The following is an 18,657-nucleotide window of genomic DNA, read 5'->3' on the forward strand; positions in this document are numbered from 1 at the left end:
AATGACATGCACTGCAAGGTGAAGTGAAATGATAGCCTCTTAAGGTCATTCAGGTGTGCTGTGAGTGTTTGTCCTCAGTCATCAATTTTGTTAGTGTAGCAGGTCGGTCACTTATCAGGCAGTTTCAGTTTCAGTCCCCTGTCAGTACAGCACTAGACCTAAATAAGACTAGCACCAACCCCTTATCACTCTCTGTTATCTTCCCTCTGGCCTGTCCTGGATAGTGGGGCCCTCTGTGTGGAACTGAACATGTTTCCATGTGAGGGTGTGGTCTGTCCCCGCTCCATGAAGTCACATTCCAGCTACACACACAATGAAGGATGTGATCTGAGCAATCCATTATATCTGAGAGACGTGTCAGTCTTCGAGTCACTCGATTCATTCACTCAGTGTTGACTGTGGTGGCATGGTGATGACATAATGGAGGCCTTGGCCAAAGCTTTGCATCAGAGTGCTGTAAAAGTCCTTACTCTGCTTTCATCTCTCACCTCCCTGCTGCTCGTTTGAATGATGAGCATGTGAGGATTTGAATATGTAAGCCACTGAACTCGCGAGTGTGTGAATCATGAGATAACCTGATGATCTGGAAAACAGAGCTAAAAAAAAGGCATGCTTGAGGTGAGAGCTGATCATTTATGAGGTCGTATCAAACGAAGAACTTTCTGCTTTTCTTCCTTACAAACATTCTGAAGAACGTTGATCAACTAAAAAAAGTACACACGTATTACAAGTGTGTCTGTTTAAAACTGGTTAATGCACACCAGATTCACTATTCATTTTGATATTCAAATACAAACACAGTCTAAACATTTTATTAGACCACTCTTTATTTAACCCCTATAGAGTATATGTATTTTGTTACCATGGTAACTTTTCTGAAGTAGAGAAATTAAAATCTTACATTCAGGCTATAGTTGGCTGTCAATCAATGTCTATAGAGCTGTCTGTGCCACGAAAGGCTCTAATTTGAAGGCGCTTGGAGAAATGAATGTGGAGACTTTGAGAGCATAGTAACCATATGATTCTCCACAGGAGGTTGAGCAAGGGGAGGCTATGTCAATGTGAACAGTGTGGAAAGAGCAAAGAAATAGGGGGGGTGACAGCAGTATGGAAAATTAGATTGTGAAACCTTGGTAAACGCAGTTTATAAAATATACAGTACAATCTAAACAATCTGCTTGCATTTTCACCCTCTAAAACTGTGTAACATTTGGAACATTATAGCTATATTTTTGCTCTTCAGACAACTTCAGGCAATTTGACTCAGATGCTTCAGCAGAAATCAACAGGAACCCTACGTCATGTGACCACAGAATGCCTTCATCAATCTTAAAAAGTGCCTGTGCGAGTGACGCTTGAATTGGACCAATGAACAGCACACCAGCCCCAACCCTGTTCCCAGTCCGAGACAGGCTTCCACCCAAGAAGAGGGACCCAAGACAGGCAGAACCAGAGCAGACTCCTGCCGCCACCTTCAAGGTTCCCTACCCGTACAAGATCCAACATGCAGGCAGGAGCAAGAATGGGGTGAAACCCCTCTACACTCCATACCTAGACCTATCTCCATCCATGGCTGATCCAGTGACCACTCTTTACCAGCCCTGGGTTCAGTCCAACACGGTCACCAGAAGCAAACCATACAGACCATATCCTGTCAGAGATAATCACGGCTGGGAGAAATGGAGAGATTTTTACCACAGAAGCTGGGCTGCAGTGGACTCAAGGTTGGAAGTTCCCTTTACACCGTCCCATCACATGGGAAACCCCTGGGAGCTCTCCACATCTGTCCTGCCCCTAGACCACCCACGCCACACCACAAAGATCAGACCAATCGTCATGTCCACAGAGCACCCACATGGGCCGGGATTGGGCTACAGGTTGGAGTTGTTGGGCGCCAGGGGACAGTTGCTCTCACCCTCAGGGAGGCCCAATGAGACTTACATGAGAAGGAGAGGGAAACAGTGGAACCAGACACAAAAGATCACAGAGACAAGCCCGGCTCACCTGAGTCTAGATTTCACCTCACCCGTCTACGATCTATCTAAACCGGACGACACAAAACACAGCACCACGTCAAGCAAATTTGCCGCCGCACCAGCACTTTCATATCAGTCAGTGGACCAACACTGGACCTTAGGAACAGCAAAAGATGTCAGGGTTTCTCCCCCTCCCTCCTCAGGCCTGCGTTCCACCCCCTCCGACCAGGCTCCCTGGCTCCTTCCTCACTTTGCGGCAGGCTCTCTGATCGAGCTCAGGGACGGCAGGCTGAAGAGGGTTGAGGACCTGCAGACAGAGGACTTCCAGTTGGGGTCAGAGGTCAGTCCAGAGCTCCATATCAGTTCCTGCACGGTACAGCACATCTCCCCCTCCTCCTCTCCTGCCTTCTCACGACTCCTCATCCTGCTCCACAAAGAGCTCTCTCAGGTAAACATGGCTGCCTTCCTCACATCACAGGCTGACCACACTGAGCACTCTCTAACCAGTTACAATTAATCCCAATACGCTTCTTTTTTGTCCCACACTGATCCCTAGAATGTCTCATGTTGTGTGACTTATATGATATGACTTATATGATATGCTTTGCTACATACAGAACAGTGTTCTCTGGTGGACAGAGTAGAAAGTGCACCATTGTCACTAACGGTCGGTCCCCCCTCAGGAGTTGCTGGATGTGTTTGTGGAGTATCCGTTCTTCGTCTGTGGGCGTGGCTGGTCCTCCTGCTGCCCGCAGAGAACCGCTCGTCTGTGTGGCCTCCGCTGCCACCAGCTCAGCGTGGGAGACATCTGCCTGGCTCTCACCCCAGCGCCTCCCCCCAGCCCCAGACCATCCTCCCAGGGACCTGATGTACCAGCCAGAGGGGCGGAGGAGGAGTCTGAGCCCCTTCAGCGTTCCTCACCCCAGCCTGCCCAGGACCTGCCTCATGCTTCAGCCAGGCCAGGTGGAGGGCTGGCGCCCAAGCGGAGGAGACGCTGGTCAGCTCCAGAGCTGCCAGGCCCGGCAGCTACATGTCCAGACTGAGCTTCATTCAGGCCAAACCAACAATAAGTTCTGTATGCTGTTTTGTTTTTCTACCTCGTTCACTCTAGTCTGTTCTGTGTGAATTACATAAAACAGTGACAATGACTCCACAGGGATAGAGGATCACTCCAATTTCCACCCACTCACTCTTGATTCACCTCTTCATGTAATTTAGGAGCAAATAGAATCATCATAAAAACAATAATCAAAATTCCTATTACATTACAGTTATTGATATTTTTATTGTTGTTATGATTATTAGGATTAAGCAACGGTTCTGGTTGCATTTTAAAGCATCCTGTTTGGTGAATGACTTGACGTATTTGAATGTGTCACCTAAAATGTATTACTTTAGTTCATTCAGGAAAGATATGTGTACAATTCTTAAACAGCTTCTACCTCTATATTTGTTTAGATGTGTGATTTCATGTTTACAAATGAGCGGGTCTTCCTATGTGCCTCTGGCTGTTCAGCTGATTCCTGCTTTGCCTTATGTTGCACTTTTGTGTGACATTGATGTCTTGACTTTCATTTATTACCATTTCAAAATGCTATGCTCTGAAAATTACTTTGTTGTTAATTGGAAATAAATAGACTGTATACAGGTTAGAAATAGGCTATATTTCAGCTTTGTGCTTATTTTTTTCATAGTTGCACAGTGTGTATTTCCATTATGTACAGTATCATATATATTTAATCAACCTTTCAAGTTACAGTCTTTGGTTGCGTGCATGGCAGAGTGATATTAAATTATTGCCCCAGGTCCATTTTAACAGTTTCTGTTTATTTTTGCTGCTGTAATCTGACATTTTGTTTTGACAAAAAATAGGGCCTCCCCTCGCCCACCTGCAGATCTGGCCCGACATCAAGAGAACACTGAAGTGGAGTGATGGCTCAGAACCCACTATATATTTTGGGGGCAGAATCATCTCTGAGACCACATGCCTCCCCTCTGCTGCGGAGGGTTTGGTGATATACATCTCTACAACCCACTCCAGGAAACTCAGCCTAACCTCCCGGCCTATCAATCCTACACACTCGTATTACCAGTCAGAGCTGCTAGTCCTGCCAGAACCCCCACCACCTCCCTTAATGCAGAGAGCCAGATGTCCCACACCTGACTCTGACCAGACGCTGGCTCTAAAAACAGGATTTCAAAAGAAAACACATAGATTATGTTTAACTCAAAGGTAACCCAGCTGTTTGAAACAGTCTAACAAAAAAAACATGTGTTCATAAAAATATATTGCATGTCTACTTGACATGTAAAGTACATCAGATGCAAAGTTCCAAACATGGTTTCCCATCCAGGCACAGGCTACCATGTGGGCTTCAGTACTTGTCAAACTTCCAGTTCATAACTGATGATTTTCATTTCTCTTTTCAAATGTCCAATGCACCATTTTGTAAAAAAAAAAAGTAAAAGCCCAGGCACTGGAAGTCCTTGCAGTGGACCAAGGCACAGTAAGTGTTCCTCTTTCTGTATTTTCTAGTTATGAAAGAAAAAAGGATTTGTGGATATACAATACATGACAGTTCCTAGTCAAGCTCACAAGAGAGGTCAGTTAGCCCTGAAGCAGCAGGTCCTTACAGATCAGGCAGTGACTAAGTTCCTACACCTGGCCCCTCCCCTTCCTCCTGTCCCAGTGCATCCCAGGAAGTGGGAGATATGCCATACGTCAGTGGCAGCCGCAGGCTCTGACCACCATGTTGCGGTACTTCTTCAGGATGACGTTGGAGCTGTCATCAAAGTAAAGCACTGAGATCCCGTGCAGCTGGGTCGGAGCACAGCAGGGCTTGGGCACCGTCTCTGGGTTTATAAAGTGTACCTGCAGGAGAAACATGGTGGACAGCTATCAGGCACACAGAACCGGATAAGATGTACTAGTGACTTCTGAAAAACAGATGGTCTGGTACCTCCAGAGTATAGGAAATGGTGCACACTAAATAACCGCTATAGACTCGAGACTATGTGATATTACAACTAAAGCTAATCTTACCAGAGTCTGCACAATGGCATGGTTAGTGGCGTTCATGTAGGAGTTGAGGGGGAAGGCACATTCACCCTCGCAGTAGTACGCTGCATAGCCCTCTGGAGCAATGATCCAATCCTGTGGTAAAATCCACAAAACTGTAAGTTACAAATGACAACAAACAACTCCTGAAGGTTAGCAACACACACTGGTCCAATGGCTTACCTGCCACCCCAGGTCCCTGAAGCTGACATACAGCTCATGCTTCTTACAGCCCTGCTTGGGCTCCGTGCTGAGATTTTCTGCAAGACCAGAGGGTAAATATAACACAAGTTCAGCTGGGCACTTGAATAACTAAGATCAACTCTCTGCTTGTGGTGGTCAGCTGTGTTGGGGGCCTACCTGCAGCAGCCTCTGCGACCTTCAAGGCATCCTGGGTAGTCTTCTGGGTTTTGGACCGGTTCCGCCCCTTGTGACCATGGGCAGAGCGGGCACTGCGAAAGCGGACTTCAGTGGCTTTGAAGAAGGCCACCATGAAGGGCTGCTTGTCGTGTGACCCTGCGCCGCCCACCAATCCCACCAGCCGGAAGTTCACACTCTGGCCTGAAGGCGGAGACAGACCCATTTCAGCCAACAGTCTCCGCTGCTGAATAGACCTATTGAACGTCTATCAATCACAGTTCACTCCACTAAGTTTACGATATATTTGGAGCTCCCCCTCATGATTCTACTGTGGTGACTCACCGTCAGCACTCTCTACCAGCAGCTGCAAGCCCAGGTTCTGCTCGGGGTTCATCACCCAGTGGTTACTGGTGGCTGTGAGGTCAAACACCAGCCAGCCCTCTTCAGCTGCCCACACTACCCGCGAGTCCAGCAGGAATGGCTCCACATCACTGGCGAGCACACACACACACACACACACAAGGAGGGTTATGCACCAGGTGTCCTACATTCTACACGTTGGTTCGATTTCTGAATTAACAAAATAAGCTTTGGTTGAAAAACATTTTGGGTTGTTTATTGTCATGACATTTCACATTCAGTGTTAATTTGATTTCCCTAGGCCGTTCTAGTGCAACAACAAAACCATGGTTGAACTAGAAGGCTATTAATCACAAACAAGAGATAACATTCTCTGTATCCTTTATACGGCCATTATTAAAAGAGGCATCTCTCCTCGTCAGATAAAAATTCCCAGACTGATGGAAGCAGATATGGCAGCTCAGAGGTAGATTTCACAGACAATGGCTTCGTTTACATATTGAGTTTCAAGCCCTGAGGCTAACAGCAGAGACTCTTTGATTGTCGCCTGCTTGTCTGTATGGTGGGCATGTGTGTGTGTGTCTGTGAATGACAATGGTGTTCCTCTTAACACCAACATCTCAGTCTCACTGTCACCGCTGAGACACACATCACGCCCACACACGACGCCGTATCTGTGTAGGTTTATATGCTCTACTACAGTGAGGTTAAATGGGGGGGGGGGGTGATTTTGATGGAAGATGAGGGGCATTAACGGAATTAAGACAAAGCAGCTGAACACCAGTACAAACAGGGCCTCAGGGTGTGTAATCTGTCCATGTATAATCAACAGCAAGGGAGTGATCCAACAGTGCTCTGGGGAGCACTCCTCTCTCTCTGTAGCAGACACTAATGTCTAGATAAGCAGTCTAAGCTGTAGCAGTTAACTAACCAGCCTGACAGTAAATCATTAGGAGGAGTGCCTGGGGAAGCCTACAGCAACAGCTGGAGACACAACACTGCAGCATGAGCCAGTCTCCTGCTGCTGAATTCGCTTAAACGTGGGTACACCCTGTGTACCTATCTGTAGTCAACAAGTTGAGGCATATCATCAGCAGGAACACGAGGAGACGTGCAGAATGCCCACTCAGCGCTGCGATTGGAGGAGAGAGGTCACCTGCTGGGGGACTCCTGCAGCACCTGGAACACACTGACTCGGAAGGTCTCGTTCTCAAAGCGCTCTCGGACGTAGTCCTTGTAGATGCGGAACTCGGCCCCCGTGACGGCCTCTCCCTCCGGGATGCGTGACAGGTCGAAGCGGTACTCCCTGCGGTGCTGCAGAGGCAGGGGGTCCTGGTCCTGCTCCACTGAGGTAGGGACCGAAGGAGGGAAAGAAATATATGGTTGTTAGTACAGATACAGATGGACTTAGATCAGGGGTAGCTGAGTATGTATGCCAAGACACAGGCCTCTGGGAATATAATCAGACTAGCAGCCAGTTTGTGGTTTCTTTCTATCATAACTGCCCCGTTGAATCAAACAGTTCTCCATGCTGCTTAGCCCACATTTCGGAAGTACCATGTTAGAAATAGGAAACTCTTGCTTCTCTGAGAGGAGTGAGTGATCTCAACATCAGTAAGTGTTTCAAACATCAATGTGTAAATGGCCAATGTGTGTGGGGGAACCACACTCAGGGCTCAATTTGGCTCCACATTTAAACTGCACACATGTGCTGACCACAACAAAAACCTTTTAGAAAACTGCCCCGGAAAACCACAGCACCCAACACAGACACACATTATGCTATGTTGCAGTGAGTTGATGTGGCTATTTTGAGATTAGCTAATACATAACTAGATTACCAAAAGTCCCTTAATGCCATTGTCCACATCAACGGGGAATAGTAACAGCCAACCAAAAAACATCTTTTAGAATAGAATCTGATAATTTTTTTAAGAACTACAAATTTGACAAGAACCTTAGTGATATGAATACCACATAGAAACAGAGCAATCTAACGTGAGGAGCCACAGCTGAGATGTGGTCTGTCCCACCCTGCCCTGAAACAGCTGACCCACTCTCAGAGTTTCCAGAATAATGTTGGTTGGAGAAAGCCGGAGGGTTCCTGGAGGTTTCCAGTGTTTTTACAGCGTTACCCAACGTGTTTGTCCTTGGAAAGAGCAGTGGAGGTCTGGGGGGACTTCCCTCACTGGAGGTGTGCAAAGGGCAGCCATGATTACCCACCTCAAACCCTGCCTGCCTGCAGATGCCATGACATCACGTCCTTTTTGATGGTTAGCTATGGTTTCAGTGTCTCACTATGAACACACACAAACACATCACCTTTCACGGTACACACGGAAGCACACACTCTGATGGATGATTTGTGTCTGGCACAGAAGCACATCATGTCTCACAAAGACACAAAATGCATACAGTCTGAAAACGTATTTATACACTCAAATATCCACAGCCCATAAGGCAAGACCAACCCGCTCATTGTTAGGAAGAGAGCATTCTAAACCCAGCTAGTCATTTGTTTGACCACAATTAAATGCTGGAAAGGAACCAGGGGCGTTTTTATGAAGGCAATAATTGCTTGTAAGAACTTGTGTGTTTACGTTAGGGCCCATTAGCCCCAGAGATCAGCCCTCAGATATGCTAACTTCTCTCTGTGAGGCATTTCAACACTTCTTCAACCTCCTCACACTGGGCTTGACTCAGCACACTGACATGGCCCAATCCTTCAAGCCCATGGTTAAAATGATTTGGCTGATGTAATTGGTTTGCTAAGCTGCCACTTGTACTAAGCATTTTAAATCTTTAAACAAATCAATAATATAATCCAGATTCTGGATATAATGATGTAAAATGGTCCTTTCTATGAGAATGATTCGACCCACTAAAACAGGCTTTGTTGACCAAACACGGCACCTCATATTTAATTAATCCATCTGGAAACACAGTACAAGACTGCTAGATTGTTATTAAAAGCCTAAAGGTCATAAAAGTCTGAAAGTAGAAAAAAAAACATATTTACAACAAAGGATGGAAAAATAATTAGGTGTGTAATCAGATTTTCTGGGGGAAGAAAGATAATCTCTTGTACAAACTACTTAGGTTCCACCAATCATCTTATCACGAACAGTTTCAACTGCTTAGCCTCACAATAGCCTCTGTTCATGACTGGCATGGTGAACTGTTATACCCGAATATGCCTTGAAAAAGCATACTTCTATTTACAGACTCTATTCTGCCTCTATTGAACATCTGTCTTACATTGTTGAACGAGCAAGGGGTGCTGCAGGTGTGTTTTCAGGGGAACGTCCCAGACAACAATGGCAGCTGCCCCAGCCAGGCATTAGAACCACTTGGATACAGGTCACACCAGTTCATGGTATAAGGTACCAGTCAGGCAATAACTAACTGTATGGGCATACTTGATTTACACAATACAGGAAATGATTATAATTCCAATGATATAGCCATACTGCCACACAGTAGCCGTACATGTACTGAAAGACTGAAGCTCAAATGTGAAGAGAAAGAACAGGTGCTTTAGTTTGATGTGCAATACTGGCATGACTTTAATGCTTGAGCTGAATAACTGCAATTGAGGCACTGTGGAATGGTGGTTAAGCTACTGTGAGTACAGTTCAGACATTTAAATCAGAACATGTAGATTTTAGTCCATCCAGTGCATTTCATCAATATCCATTCATCTGCGATTCATCTGCAACGATGTGTCCTTGGGCAAGGCACTTCACCCTACTTGCCTCGGGGGAATGTCCCTGTACTTACTGTAAGTCGCTCTGGATAAGAGCGTCTGCTAAATGACTAAATGTAAATGTTTACTTTACTGACTCCATCATTTGCTAGATCTACATGGATAAAAGCATCTGCTAAATATATAAATGTAAATGTATATTGTCGTCTAAAATGTATGATCCCATAACAGAAAGACAGGGAAAATGTTTCTGTTCCTCACTGGAAGCTGTGGTCTGTTGAAGGGAAATGCCTCAATCCAGTTTGGTCTTGTGTGATTATTCCAGGGACCACCAAGACAGGCTCTTTCAAAATGGTGAGACCCACAGCTGGAACCAAGACAATCAAGCCAATCAAGAGCAGAAGGAACAATGAACTGAGCTTATGAGAGCTCCTTCTCTTCCATAATTTATTTGGCCAGTCACATTTTTGTGTTTTGGCTCTGTACCACAGCGCATTGGATATGAATTTGACTCTGATGATAACAATGATTATGAGGTACAGGCTGTCAGCATTTATTTGAGGGTATTTACGTTGATAAACCATGTTGGAATTGGAGCCAGTTTTATACATAGTAACAATACAACAAATACAATTCAAATATCTGCCGATTCAGCATGTGTGCCCCTTTGTTGAAAAAGAAGATGGTCGTAAAGGGGAGGGTCATTTTGATATTAGATGTTGCATAAAGTATACTGCTGAATAGCAGCCAAAAGCACTGTTTTAACACAACAATTTTAGACTTGCATGAGATATCTAAGAGTAAAAAATAGGATTTGAATTTCATAAATGTAATCATGAAGCCACCTTACCCTCTAAATCTCCTTTTACATCTTACACAAAAAAAAACTGGCAAGGCTCCATCTGCATATTTGTTTGAGGTAGAGTCTATAGTAGACTAGTGCTGAATGTTTCCACCCTGTCTTTTGGTCAACCTGTCTTGCCCTTTTTTTAGACTCCAGAAATGCCTGTTCAAATCTTAGTCATGCGAAACAAAGCCATCTTAAAGCTGGTCTCCCAAGGCTTTGAAGGGATTCCGGGGAAATCGGATATGGGCATGTTGTCATAACATTCACAACTAGGAATGCAGAACAATCTGATTTGAAGTACAGAGAAAGTGACCTAAAAGCATTCAGTGTAGAGCTGCAGCCCTACTGGTTGTCACAAAGACATGCACTTAGCTAATGCACTATGTGAGCGCTATTTCAGCAAAGTGACTTCAGACAACCAAAGGCATTAAAGAGTATTCTCTCTTTAATCCCAATACCAACAGGTAAAAGCAGAGTGGAATTGATTTGCGTTTTTGTTTGCCTTCCGAGCTTATTCTGTGGTAGGGTTACGCCCAGAGGGCAAGTGTTGCAGAGATACTTGATTTGTCACTGATGCCCTGTTCGTGAAGTTTTAGCCCACCTCACCTTGCACATAATCCACACTCAAATCTGGATAGTCTAGTCTCCATTCATAATCTAGTCGCCATATATACAAACAAATTGTGAGGTTCAGCCTATAGAATGCAATGCAACATATTTCACCAAAATGTAAGAAATACTTCCCCTTTATTAAGCTACAAGCAGTTTCGAAAGCAAGTTGTAACACTACACTTAGGCTACACATAATTTGAATGGAGGTACAAATATCAAAGCACAATAAAAATAAAAACAACGTACCAAGGTTGACAAAACTCATTACCATATCCGCGTCATTCAGAAAGCGGCTGTCTTGTTGGGCTATCATTTGTGGTTCCTGGGTCGTAAATGCAGGGTTATAATATGAGTAACTTTTTGGCTCCCCGTTTGTGGAAATTGAGTTGTACAAATCCATCATAAACATCGGGGCTGCGTTTTGTTTAGTGTAGATGTGCGGCCGTGGCCGGTGAGGCAGCCCTAGGATGGAGAGGATCTCCCGCTGCATCTCTCTGCGCTCCTGACTCCGCAGACGCCGCTGGATGAAGCTGGAGTGCACTTCGTTATCCAGAGTGAAGTTAGAAAAAGTAACATCGGCCAAAATACAATATCCGCATGCTACTAAAAACGCCGAGACCCGACTGAACAACATTGTCACCATGTTCAGATGATAGTGTCAAAAGTATTTGGAATACGTAAGATACGGATAAACTTGAAATAGTTAGGCTCCAATCACTTCACTTCAAAATGCATTGGAAGAGAGCACATCGAACCTGATCTTATTTTGAATTTCAAGCACCCCTGAGATCATCTGGATTGGTGCGCGCGGCGCGCTAGTCCTGCTACTGGTGAGTGCGCTGTACACGACTTGCTAATGGTCTTTATGGAAATGTGGTCTCCTAAGGGGAGGGCCGGGTGTGGTTTTAAATGGGAAAAGCTTTGTGTCTAGGAATGACTATTGCTGGATGATGAGGGCTTTGCCCAGATGGGTTGATGAAAACCAGGGCAAGAGATCAATGTCCTTCTATTTCGTGGTAATGGGTGTTGAACACCTGGCCCATGATAGCAGTGTGAGACCTAATTGTCCTGTTGCATTTGCTTTGTTTGCAGGATTGAAGAATGGCCCGATGGATGCAAATGTGTTACTCTCTCCTCTTTCTCCCTTAGCACACACATAACCTCCTAATATACACCCAAAATCACATGTGGAAAATACAGATAGATAGAGGTAGAGAACATTTACAGTGTGAAAACAAGTTTCAATTGTATGCCAAGATTCTGTCAAGATTCACAGGTTTGATGCCTGCTGTATCTGTGCCCTCTTGCCAATTATCATGTTCACAGTAGCCTGGCATTGTGCCACCTCATATTAGTCTTGTCACAAGATTCCCCAGTCCCCTATCCCAAAAAGCAAAGGTCGAACATGTCCCACAGATTTCTGGCCAAATGAGGACACACAACTGATCATCACAATGTCTCTGTCCCTCTAATTCAAATCTAAAAAATTCAGCACACTAAAACAAAGCCTGTTTGAAAAGCAGGTCTTTCTCACAGCAATTATAAGTGAGTCAAGCAATCATCTTGCGGGTTAGATGTGTCCATGTGTCCACATACTTGCTGAGACAACCTGCCTGGTTAGTGCAAAAGTGATTTTCTAACAATAATGTACTAGTTTGAATTGTATCTTTGCTATAGGCAATACAAAAATCTGTTCTCCATAAATAACAGATTTTTACATGAGGGCTACAACTCCCCTTTGGTCAGTCAAACCGTAATGAGGGATAATCCCTTGTTCAAGACACCTTTGAACTCAAACAATGAGTCAGGATCCACCCTTGTTGGTGGTGATGCGTTTAAAGTAAGTGATCAACAACGGCAGCCCTGTAGAGAAACACGAGGGACGTGCTAATGGGACCACTGAATTACAGAGCAAGGTGCAAAGTGCAAACCCCAAGGTGCATGGAATGTTTGAGTGGTGAGGGGGAGGTGTAACAATCAATGCAATTGTCTGACAGAGACACAGGGATTTACTAACTGGTGTCCAGTGTGTCTTTTTTATTGTTCAGGTGGTTTGCACAACTAAACATCTGTAGGCCTGTGTGCAACCAAAAGAAAAATAATAAACTAATGTCAATGCTGACGTGTAACATAGTTTCTTGTAAAGGCTATTAGGCTACATTTCACACTACTTGAGACAATCTATGAACAGGCTATATGGAGTACATAAGACACCAGACCAAATAAAAGCCTTGTTAAATCACATTCTATTTGTGTTTCGCTTGGTTTACGGCATTTTCATTTGGATAGAAAAGTTGCATAAAACAGACAAAATATAGGATTGCCTATCCCTGAATACTACACCGGAGTAAAAAAAAAAATCGAATCTGGATTTGGCATTGGTGCATATCTACTGCCACCGAGTGGCGATTTGTTGTTATTGCCAATACGTTTAAAAGTCAACATTATGACACATCTAAGGTAAAATATAGCTTATCAATATAGCTAGGTTTGAGGTGCATGTATTGAGTTATTTTTGGAATCCAGGCTATTTAATCAACCTAGCCTACTTTTGGTGTATCAACTGTGGAGTTTGTATCTAATTAACTACGTAGTTTCGAGCAATAATATGTAATGCTATGAAACTCTAGATTTTAAGCATACATCAGATAGAAGTATTTTGGTATTTAGAAATAACACAATTTCAAGAATTTGGAGCTGAGCCTGCACACAGGTCTACCGCAAGGCTAGCGTCATCAACAAGCGTCTGCGGCAGGTTGGCAAATGAAGCAAGTTATCTTGAGGGCGCCACATTTGCCTACCCCAGAATAATTGTGCCAATTTTCTGTATTACTGGGTTATACATCCATATTAGGTATGTACATTGTAATTTTTATGTCCTGATTTACAAAATGGTTATAATTTACCTCCATTACAGGACTGTTGTTCACTGTGATGGGAGCTAACCAATTAATGCTAGCCGTCCAGATTAACGCTAGCTAGTTAGCTAGCTATGGGCGTAGCATCGGCATGGGCAGTAGTTCCTTTTACAAACACAATGTAAAGGAAGTTATCAACTAGCTGTCCAGCTATATTGTTCCAGTATCTGCTTCATTATCCTGGCTGTGCATAGCACAACTTATCAATGGTTACCGAGTTTGTTAGCTACCACATTCTTCTAGTAAGGTAAAGTTAGCGTTGTCGCTAGCACCCTTCATGTCAGACATGGCATGGGCTTGTACTAAAAGCGCGTAAGGGAGCGGTGTTGTCAACAATAAATCTAGCCTGCTAGCATAACGTTAATGTTTGATATCTAGCATACTACTGCAAGGCCAACTGACAGCTAGTCTAACGTTTCTCACCCTTTCCCAATGCTGGTCCTCGGGGCCCACTGCCCTGCATGTTTTATGCTTCCCTGCTCGATCAAATGATTCAAATGAATGGGACGTTAGCAGGCTTCGCGCTCGATGATAAACCATCAGTGGACAGGGAAACAACTATAACATACAGGGTAGTGGACAGGACCAAAGTTGAGAAAGGCTGGCTCAGTGTATCGCAAATGCAAGTAACTGAGCCAGCTTGCTGAAATGGTCATTCTTTTTTTCCCTTTTCCCTTTCATAGCCCATTGCCTAGCTTCTAATTATGAGTTTATTTGGGACAACCACCGGTTTTGGTACTGGAGGAACCGGTGTCTTTGGAAGTACAACAACAGACAGCCACAATCCCATGAAGGCAAGTGCATGATATTGCCACATATTTCCCTCAATAAATGCACAGTGTATGGGGCTGTTTATGTTCATATTGGTACAGTTTTATAAGGAATCCTTATTATGCCAAGTCACTGTCTTGCTGTTCTTTGAATAACAGATTTTCTAAACAGCAAAGTAGTATACTGTGCCAGTTCATTTTTGGTTTGAGTGCATTTTTCATATTGACTCTGGTGCAGGATGTTGAGGTGACTTCGCCACCTGATGACAGTATCAGCTGTCTGACTTTTAGCCCACCCACAATGCCAGGAAACTTTTTAATTGGCGGATCCTGGGCAAATGATGTAAGTGGCTCTCATTATGATTACATTGTAAACATACATTTTCATTAACTGTGAGATGCTTTCACAGTCCTTAATGCATGGTAACCAACAAGGAAAGTGCTGCTAACTAACTATATGTTTTTTTTTTTTCTGTAACCGTAGGTGAGGTGCTGGGAGGTTCAAGACAATGGGCAAACTGTGCCCAAAGCCCAACAAATGCACACTGGCCCAGTGCTGGATGTCTGCTGGAGTGATGTAAGACCAAACGCATCACACTCCTGATATGACTTTAATGAATGTATTGTGGAATATGATGTGATGGTCCTTTCTGTTTTGGTCAGGATGGGAGCAAAGTATTCACTGCCTCATGTGACAAGACAGCCAAGATGTGGGACCTAAACAGTAACCAGGCCATGCAGATTGCACAGGTAATAAGGCAACACCCATTCTGTTCACCATGTGTTAAATCAGATGGATAGTGCTGTTAAAAGTGATCATAACTGATGATACCTCCCTCCTCCATGATACCTCCCTCCTCCCTAGCATGATGGTCCCATCAGGACAATACACTGGATCAAAGCCCCTAACTACAGCTGTATTATGACTGGCAGCTGGGACAAAACACTGAAGGTAACCAGTTTCCGCCAGTGTGTCAGGGATAACTTTGTTATTAAAGTTTTTATTTAAAAAAATATATATATCTTATGATATTGTGATAATGTGATATTGGATTTGTCCACCCACAGTTCTGGGACACACGCTCCCCCAACCCTATGATGTCTCTGCAGATGCCAGAGAGATGCTATTGTGCTGATGTGGTGAGTAGAGGCAACATTCCCGAAGAAGTGATGACATCCTAACTAAAATGTCCCTCAATGTTGTGGGACATTTAGCTTCCAACATGGTATAAGCCAAGGTTTAAATCTGAGGATGTGGATAGCTAAACCCTTTTGGCCGTCTCTCCTATCCAGGTGTACCCCATGGCAGTGGTGGCCACAGCAGAGAGAGGTCTGATCGTTTACCAACTGGAGAACCAACCCTCAGAGTTCCGCAGGATAGACTCCCCACTGAAACACCAGGTGAATGACTCAACTCATCTCTCTTTCTCTCTCTTGCAATTTCAAAAAGTGATCTGTCTAACTGTAGCCCCCCCCCCCCCCTCACATTTTCATCCCGTAGCATCGATGTGTGGCAATCTTCAAAGACAAGCAGAACAAGCCCACAGGCTTTGCCCTGGGAAGCATTGAGGGTCGAGTGGCCATCCACTACATTAACCCCCCAAACCCGTGAGTGAACGCACATGTCTCGAGTAGAGGATGTCATCTGACATGGCTCCTAAGTACTTGTCTTTGGGTCTGCTTTCTGGTAGGGCTAAGGACAACTTCACCTTCAAGTGCCACAGGTCCAATGGAACCAACACTGCCACACCACAGGATATATATGCTGTAAGTTCTGTCTGGATGTTGTTTATATTTATTCCGTTTTGCCATACATGTTCTTGTAATACTTGACTGGATATTTTAAAAATCCAATACGATAACAAAATAGCCCTGAGATTGATCTTCAAAGCTGCTTTTGGTACATTTGCGTACGTGCTTCAAAACAGTTGCTATCGAGTTTCTAAAACTGTTGGAGAATGTAAGAACACACAAGGTCCTCCTAAACAATGACATTCGTACTCCCTACTTCTTTTGGGCTTAAGAGTCTTTATTAATATGAGAATCACTCTAATCACTCTCAGCTCACCAACTGCTCTTCCTCCAGGTGAATGCCATCTCCTTCCACCCTGTCCATGGCACACTGTCCACTGTTGGCTCTGATGGACGATTCAGCTTCTGGGACAAAGACGCCCGCACTAAACTCAAGACTTCTGAGCAGCTGGACCAGCCAATCACAGCCTGCTGCTTCAACAACAATGGCAACATCTTTGCCTATGCTTCCAGCTATGATTGGTCAAAGGTAAAATACTGGTTCACCGACAACCACCACTTGTGTTTGCAGATGTGTGCAAAATGTTCTGTTTCCATAGTTACCCACTTACCAAGGCCTTCCACCTCATGGAGACAGCCTAGTGACCCAGGTTTATGTGAAGGGTTTATACATTACAGGGCATCACAGAGAGCTGCCTAATGTAACAGTTTTTCCTTGTTTGTTGCCCAGTAATCAATAGTTTCCTAGACATGAATCATGTTTAGTGGGTGATTAACAATGTGCAGCACTGGCAGTGAAACATCTGTTAACTGGCATCAGTATCATGATACAAGTAGCTAACTCTTGCCCTGTCGCTTGCACTCCTCAGGGACATGAGTATTACAACCCCCAGAAGAAGAACTATATCTTCCTACGGAACGCTGCTGAGGAACTGAAGCCTCGGAACAAGAAATGGTGAGAGAGGGGCAGCCGCTGTTTGTAATCTTGGAGAGGGTGTCACCGGATATGGCTGCCCTACTTCCTCAGTCATGGTGGCTGGGGCCTTTCTCAGCACCTCTTGGTCTTGTGCATGCAGGGATGTGGGTGGTCAGGGATTCAGCTGCTATTGAGAGTACTGTGAAGTGCTGCTGTGTAGTGCTAAGTCTGAAGTGCTCTCTGAGATGTTAAGCTCGGTTTAACAGTTAAGTTTGAGCTGTGCTGTGCATACACGTACCAGCTCTCACTAACTGTATCTTTAGTGATTTTAAGGATAAGAGCATGCTGCACTGAAATTAATTGTATTCATGCTTTCAAATGTGAATTAGTGAGGATTTGCTGTGCATTCCTAATCACACTAAGGATTAAAATACTGTGGTTTATTAATTAAGTACAGAATTTGAATACAAAAACTTGTTTGATGATTTGAAGAACTTTCTTACAATGGCATTATTGATTTTGTTTGTCTGCCATAGACTTAACAATGTAAACTAGGTAAAATACATAAAAAGACAGTCTAAAGATGCTCTTTGTGACTGACCCCTCCCTTCTGTCTTTAGATTTGTAGTGCCGAGTCGTCGTTGTGTGGAAACATGGAAGACCTGCTGCTTTAGTGTGTGTATACGCTCAAGACAGTGACGCCTTCCTTTTGGCAAACACCTGGACCAATGCTCTGGCATTGCATACTGTGCATGGACCAATCAGAGTTGGGTAAACACCCAGTCTTGATGACAGCCGTGTGAATATTGGTCTCATGGGGTCACATTAAGGGGGGCTTTATTGTCATGAATCTGGTTGTTTTTTTATTGATGTCTGCAGCATTTTGTTTTTTATACTGCTCTCCAAAGAATTTGCGTTCACTCTTGATTTCCTGTCATCCTGGTGTAGCTCGAATATTAAATTTGAAATGTGAAATAATAAATAAACCTGCGCAGGACCCACTTGAGATTTTCCACATGTATTCTGTCTGGAGAAACATCAGTTGTTTGTCAGTATAACATGGCTTTTGCCATTATATCAGAAATATAAGCAACAAAATAAAATACTTCAAATGTACATTATGGCCTATAAACAACGCTGCACTCTACTGCTACAAATGTTGATTTGTGATATTGCTCAGGGTCACCAAGTGGCCACAAGGTGGAGTGTTTCATCTTTTAGTTTATCTCTGGAGTGATGGTAGGAAGTTCAGATATCAGTCCAGGATCAAAGCTAGGTAGTTTGATTCAGTTGAGTCTTTGTTTGGCACAAGTAATGGAGATTGGGGATTTACCAGTAGGATATGAATTAGGGGTAGTGGGGATTACAAAGGCCATGTGTGA

General features: G+C 44.1%; 3 protein-coding genes across 5 annotated transcripts; 2 read left to right on the forward strand and 1 right to left on the reverse strand.

Moving 5' to 3' along the window:
- The first annotated feature begins 1,368 nt into the window (after positions 1-1,368).
- On the forward strand, positions 1,369-3,019 carry LOC146273035 (uncharacterized). Its single transcript, XM_084704181.1, has 2 exons — positions 1,369-2,424; positions 2,660-3,019. The coding sequence occupies exons 1-2, from the start codon at positions 1,369-1,371 to the stop codon at positions 3,017-3,019; spliced, it is 1,416 nt and encodes a 471-aa protein (XP_084560307.1).
- A 731-nt stretch (positions 3,020-3,750) lies between these two features.
- On the reverse strand, positions 3,751-14,327 carry LOC146273036 (bone morphogenetic protein 7-like). 2 transcript variants are annotated; one of them, XM_084704740.1, is made up of 7 exons: positions 14,261-14,327; positions 6,911-7,100; positions 5,737-5,885; positions 5,395-5,595; positions 5,218-5,294; positions 5,020-5,130; positions 3,751-4,848 (listed from the first exon to the last, which is right to left on the reverse strand). In XM_084704740.1, exons 1-7 carry the CDS (start codon positions 14,298-14,300, stop codon positions 4,699-4,701), a joined length of 918 nt encoding a protein of 305 aa, XP_084560866.1. In that variant the 5' UTR covers positions 14,301-14,327; the 3' UTR covers positions 3,751-4,698. The 2 variants fall into 2 exon arrangements, with proteins under 2 accessions (XP_084560866.1, XP_084560865.1); XM_084704739.1 differs by lacking the exon at positions 14,261-14,327 and adding an exon at positions 11,166-11,562.
- Positions 13,439-18,279, forward strand: rae1 (ribonucleic acid export 1). 2 transcript variants are annotated; one of them, XM_084704742.1, is made up of 13 exons: positions 13,444-13,773; positions 14,521-14,631; positions 14,846-14,950; positions 15,092-15,184; positions 15,271-15,357; positions 15,473-15,559; positions 15,676-15,747; positions 15,901-16,008; positions 16,109-16,215; positions 16,299-16,374; positions 16,694-16,888; positions 17,229-17,314; positions 17,896-18,279. In XM_084704742.1, coding segments are annotated over exons 2-13 (1,107 nt in total). In that variant the 5' UTR covers positions 13,444-13,773; positions 14,521-14,541; the 3' UTR covers positions 17,897-18,279. The 2 variants fall into 2 exon arrangements, with proteins under 2 accessions (XP_084560867.1, XP_084560868.1); XM_084704741.1 differs by lacking the exon at positions 17,896-18,279 and having other exon boundaries at positions 13,439-13,773; positions 17,229-17,318.
- The last annotated feature ends 378 nt before the right edge of the window (positions 18,280-18,657 follow it).

Source organism: Hypomesus nipponensis, chromosome 9, assembly GCF_054491055.1.
Source record: "Hypomesus nipponensis isolate SF chromosome 9, ASM5449105v1, whole genome shotgun sequence".
NCBI classification, from domain to species: domain Eukaryota; kingdom Metazoa; phylum Chordata; class Actinopteri; order Osmeriformes; family Osmeridae; genus Hypomesus; species Hypomesus nipponensis.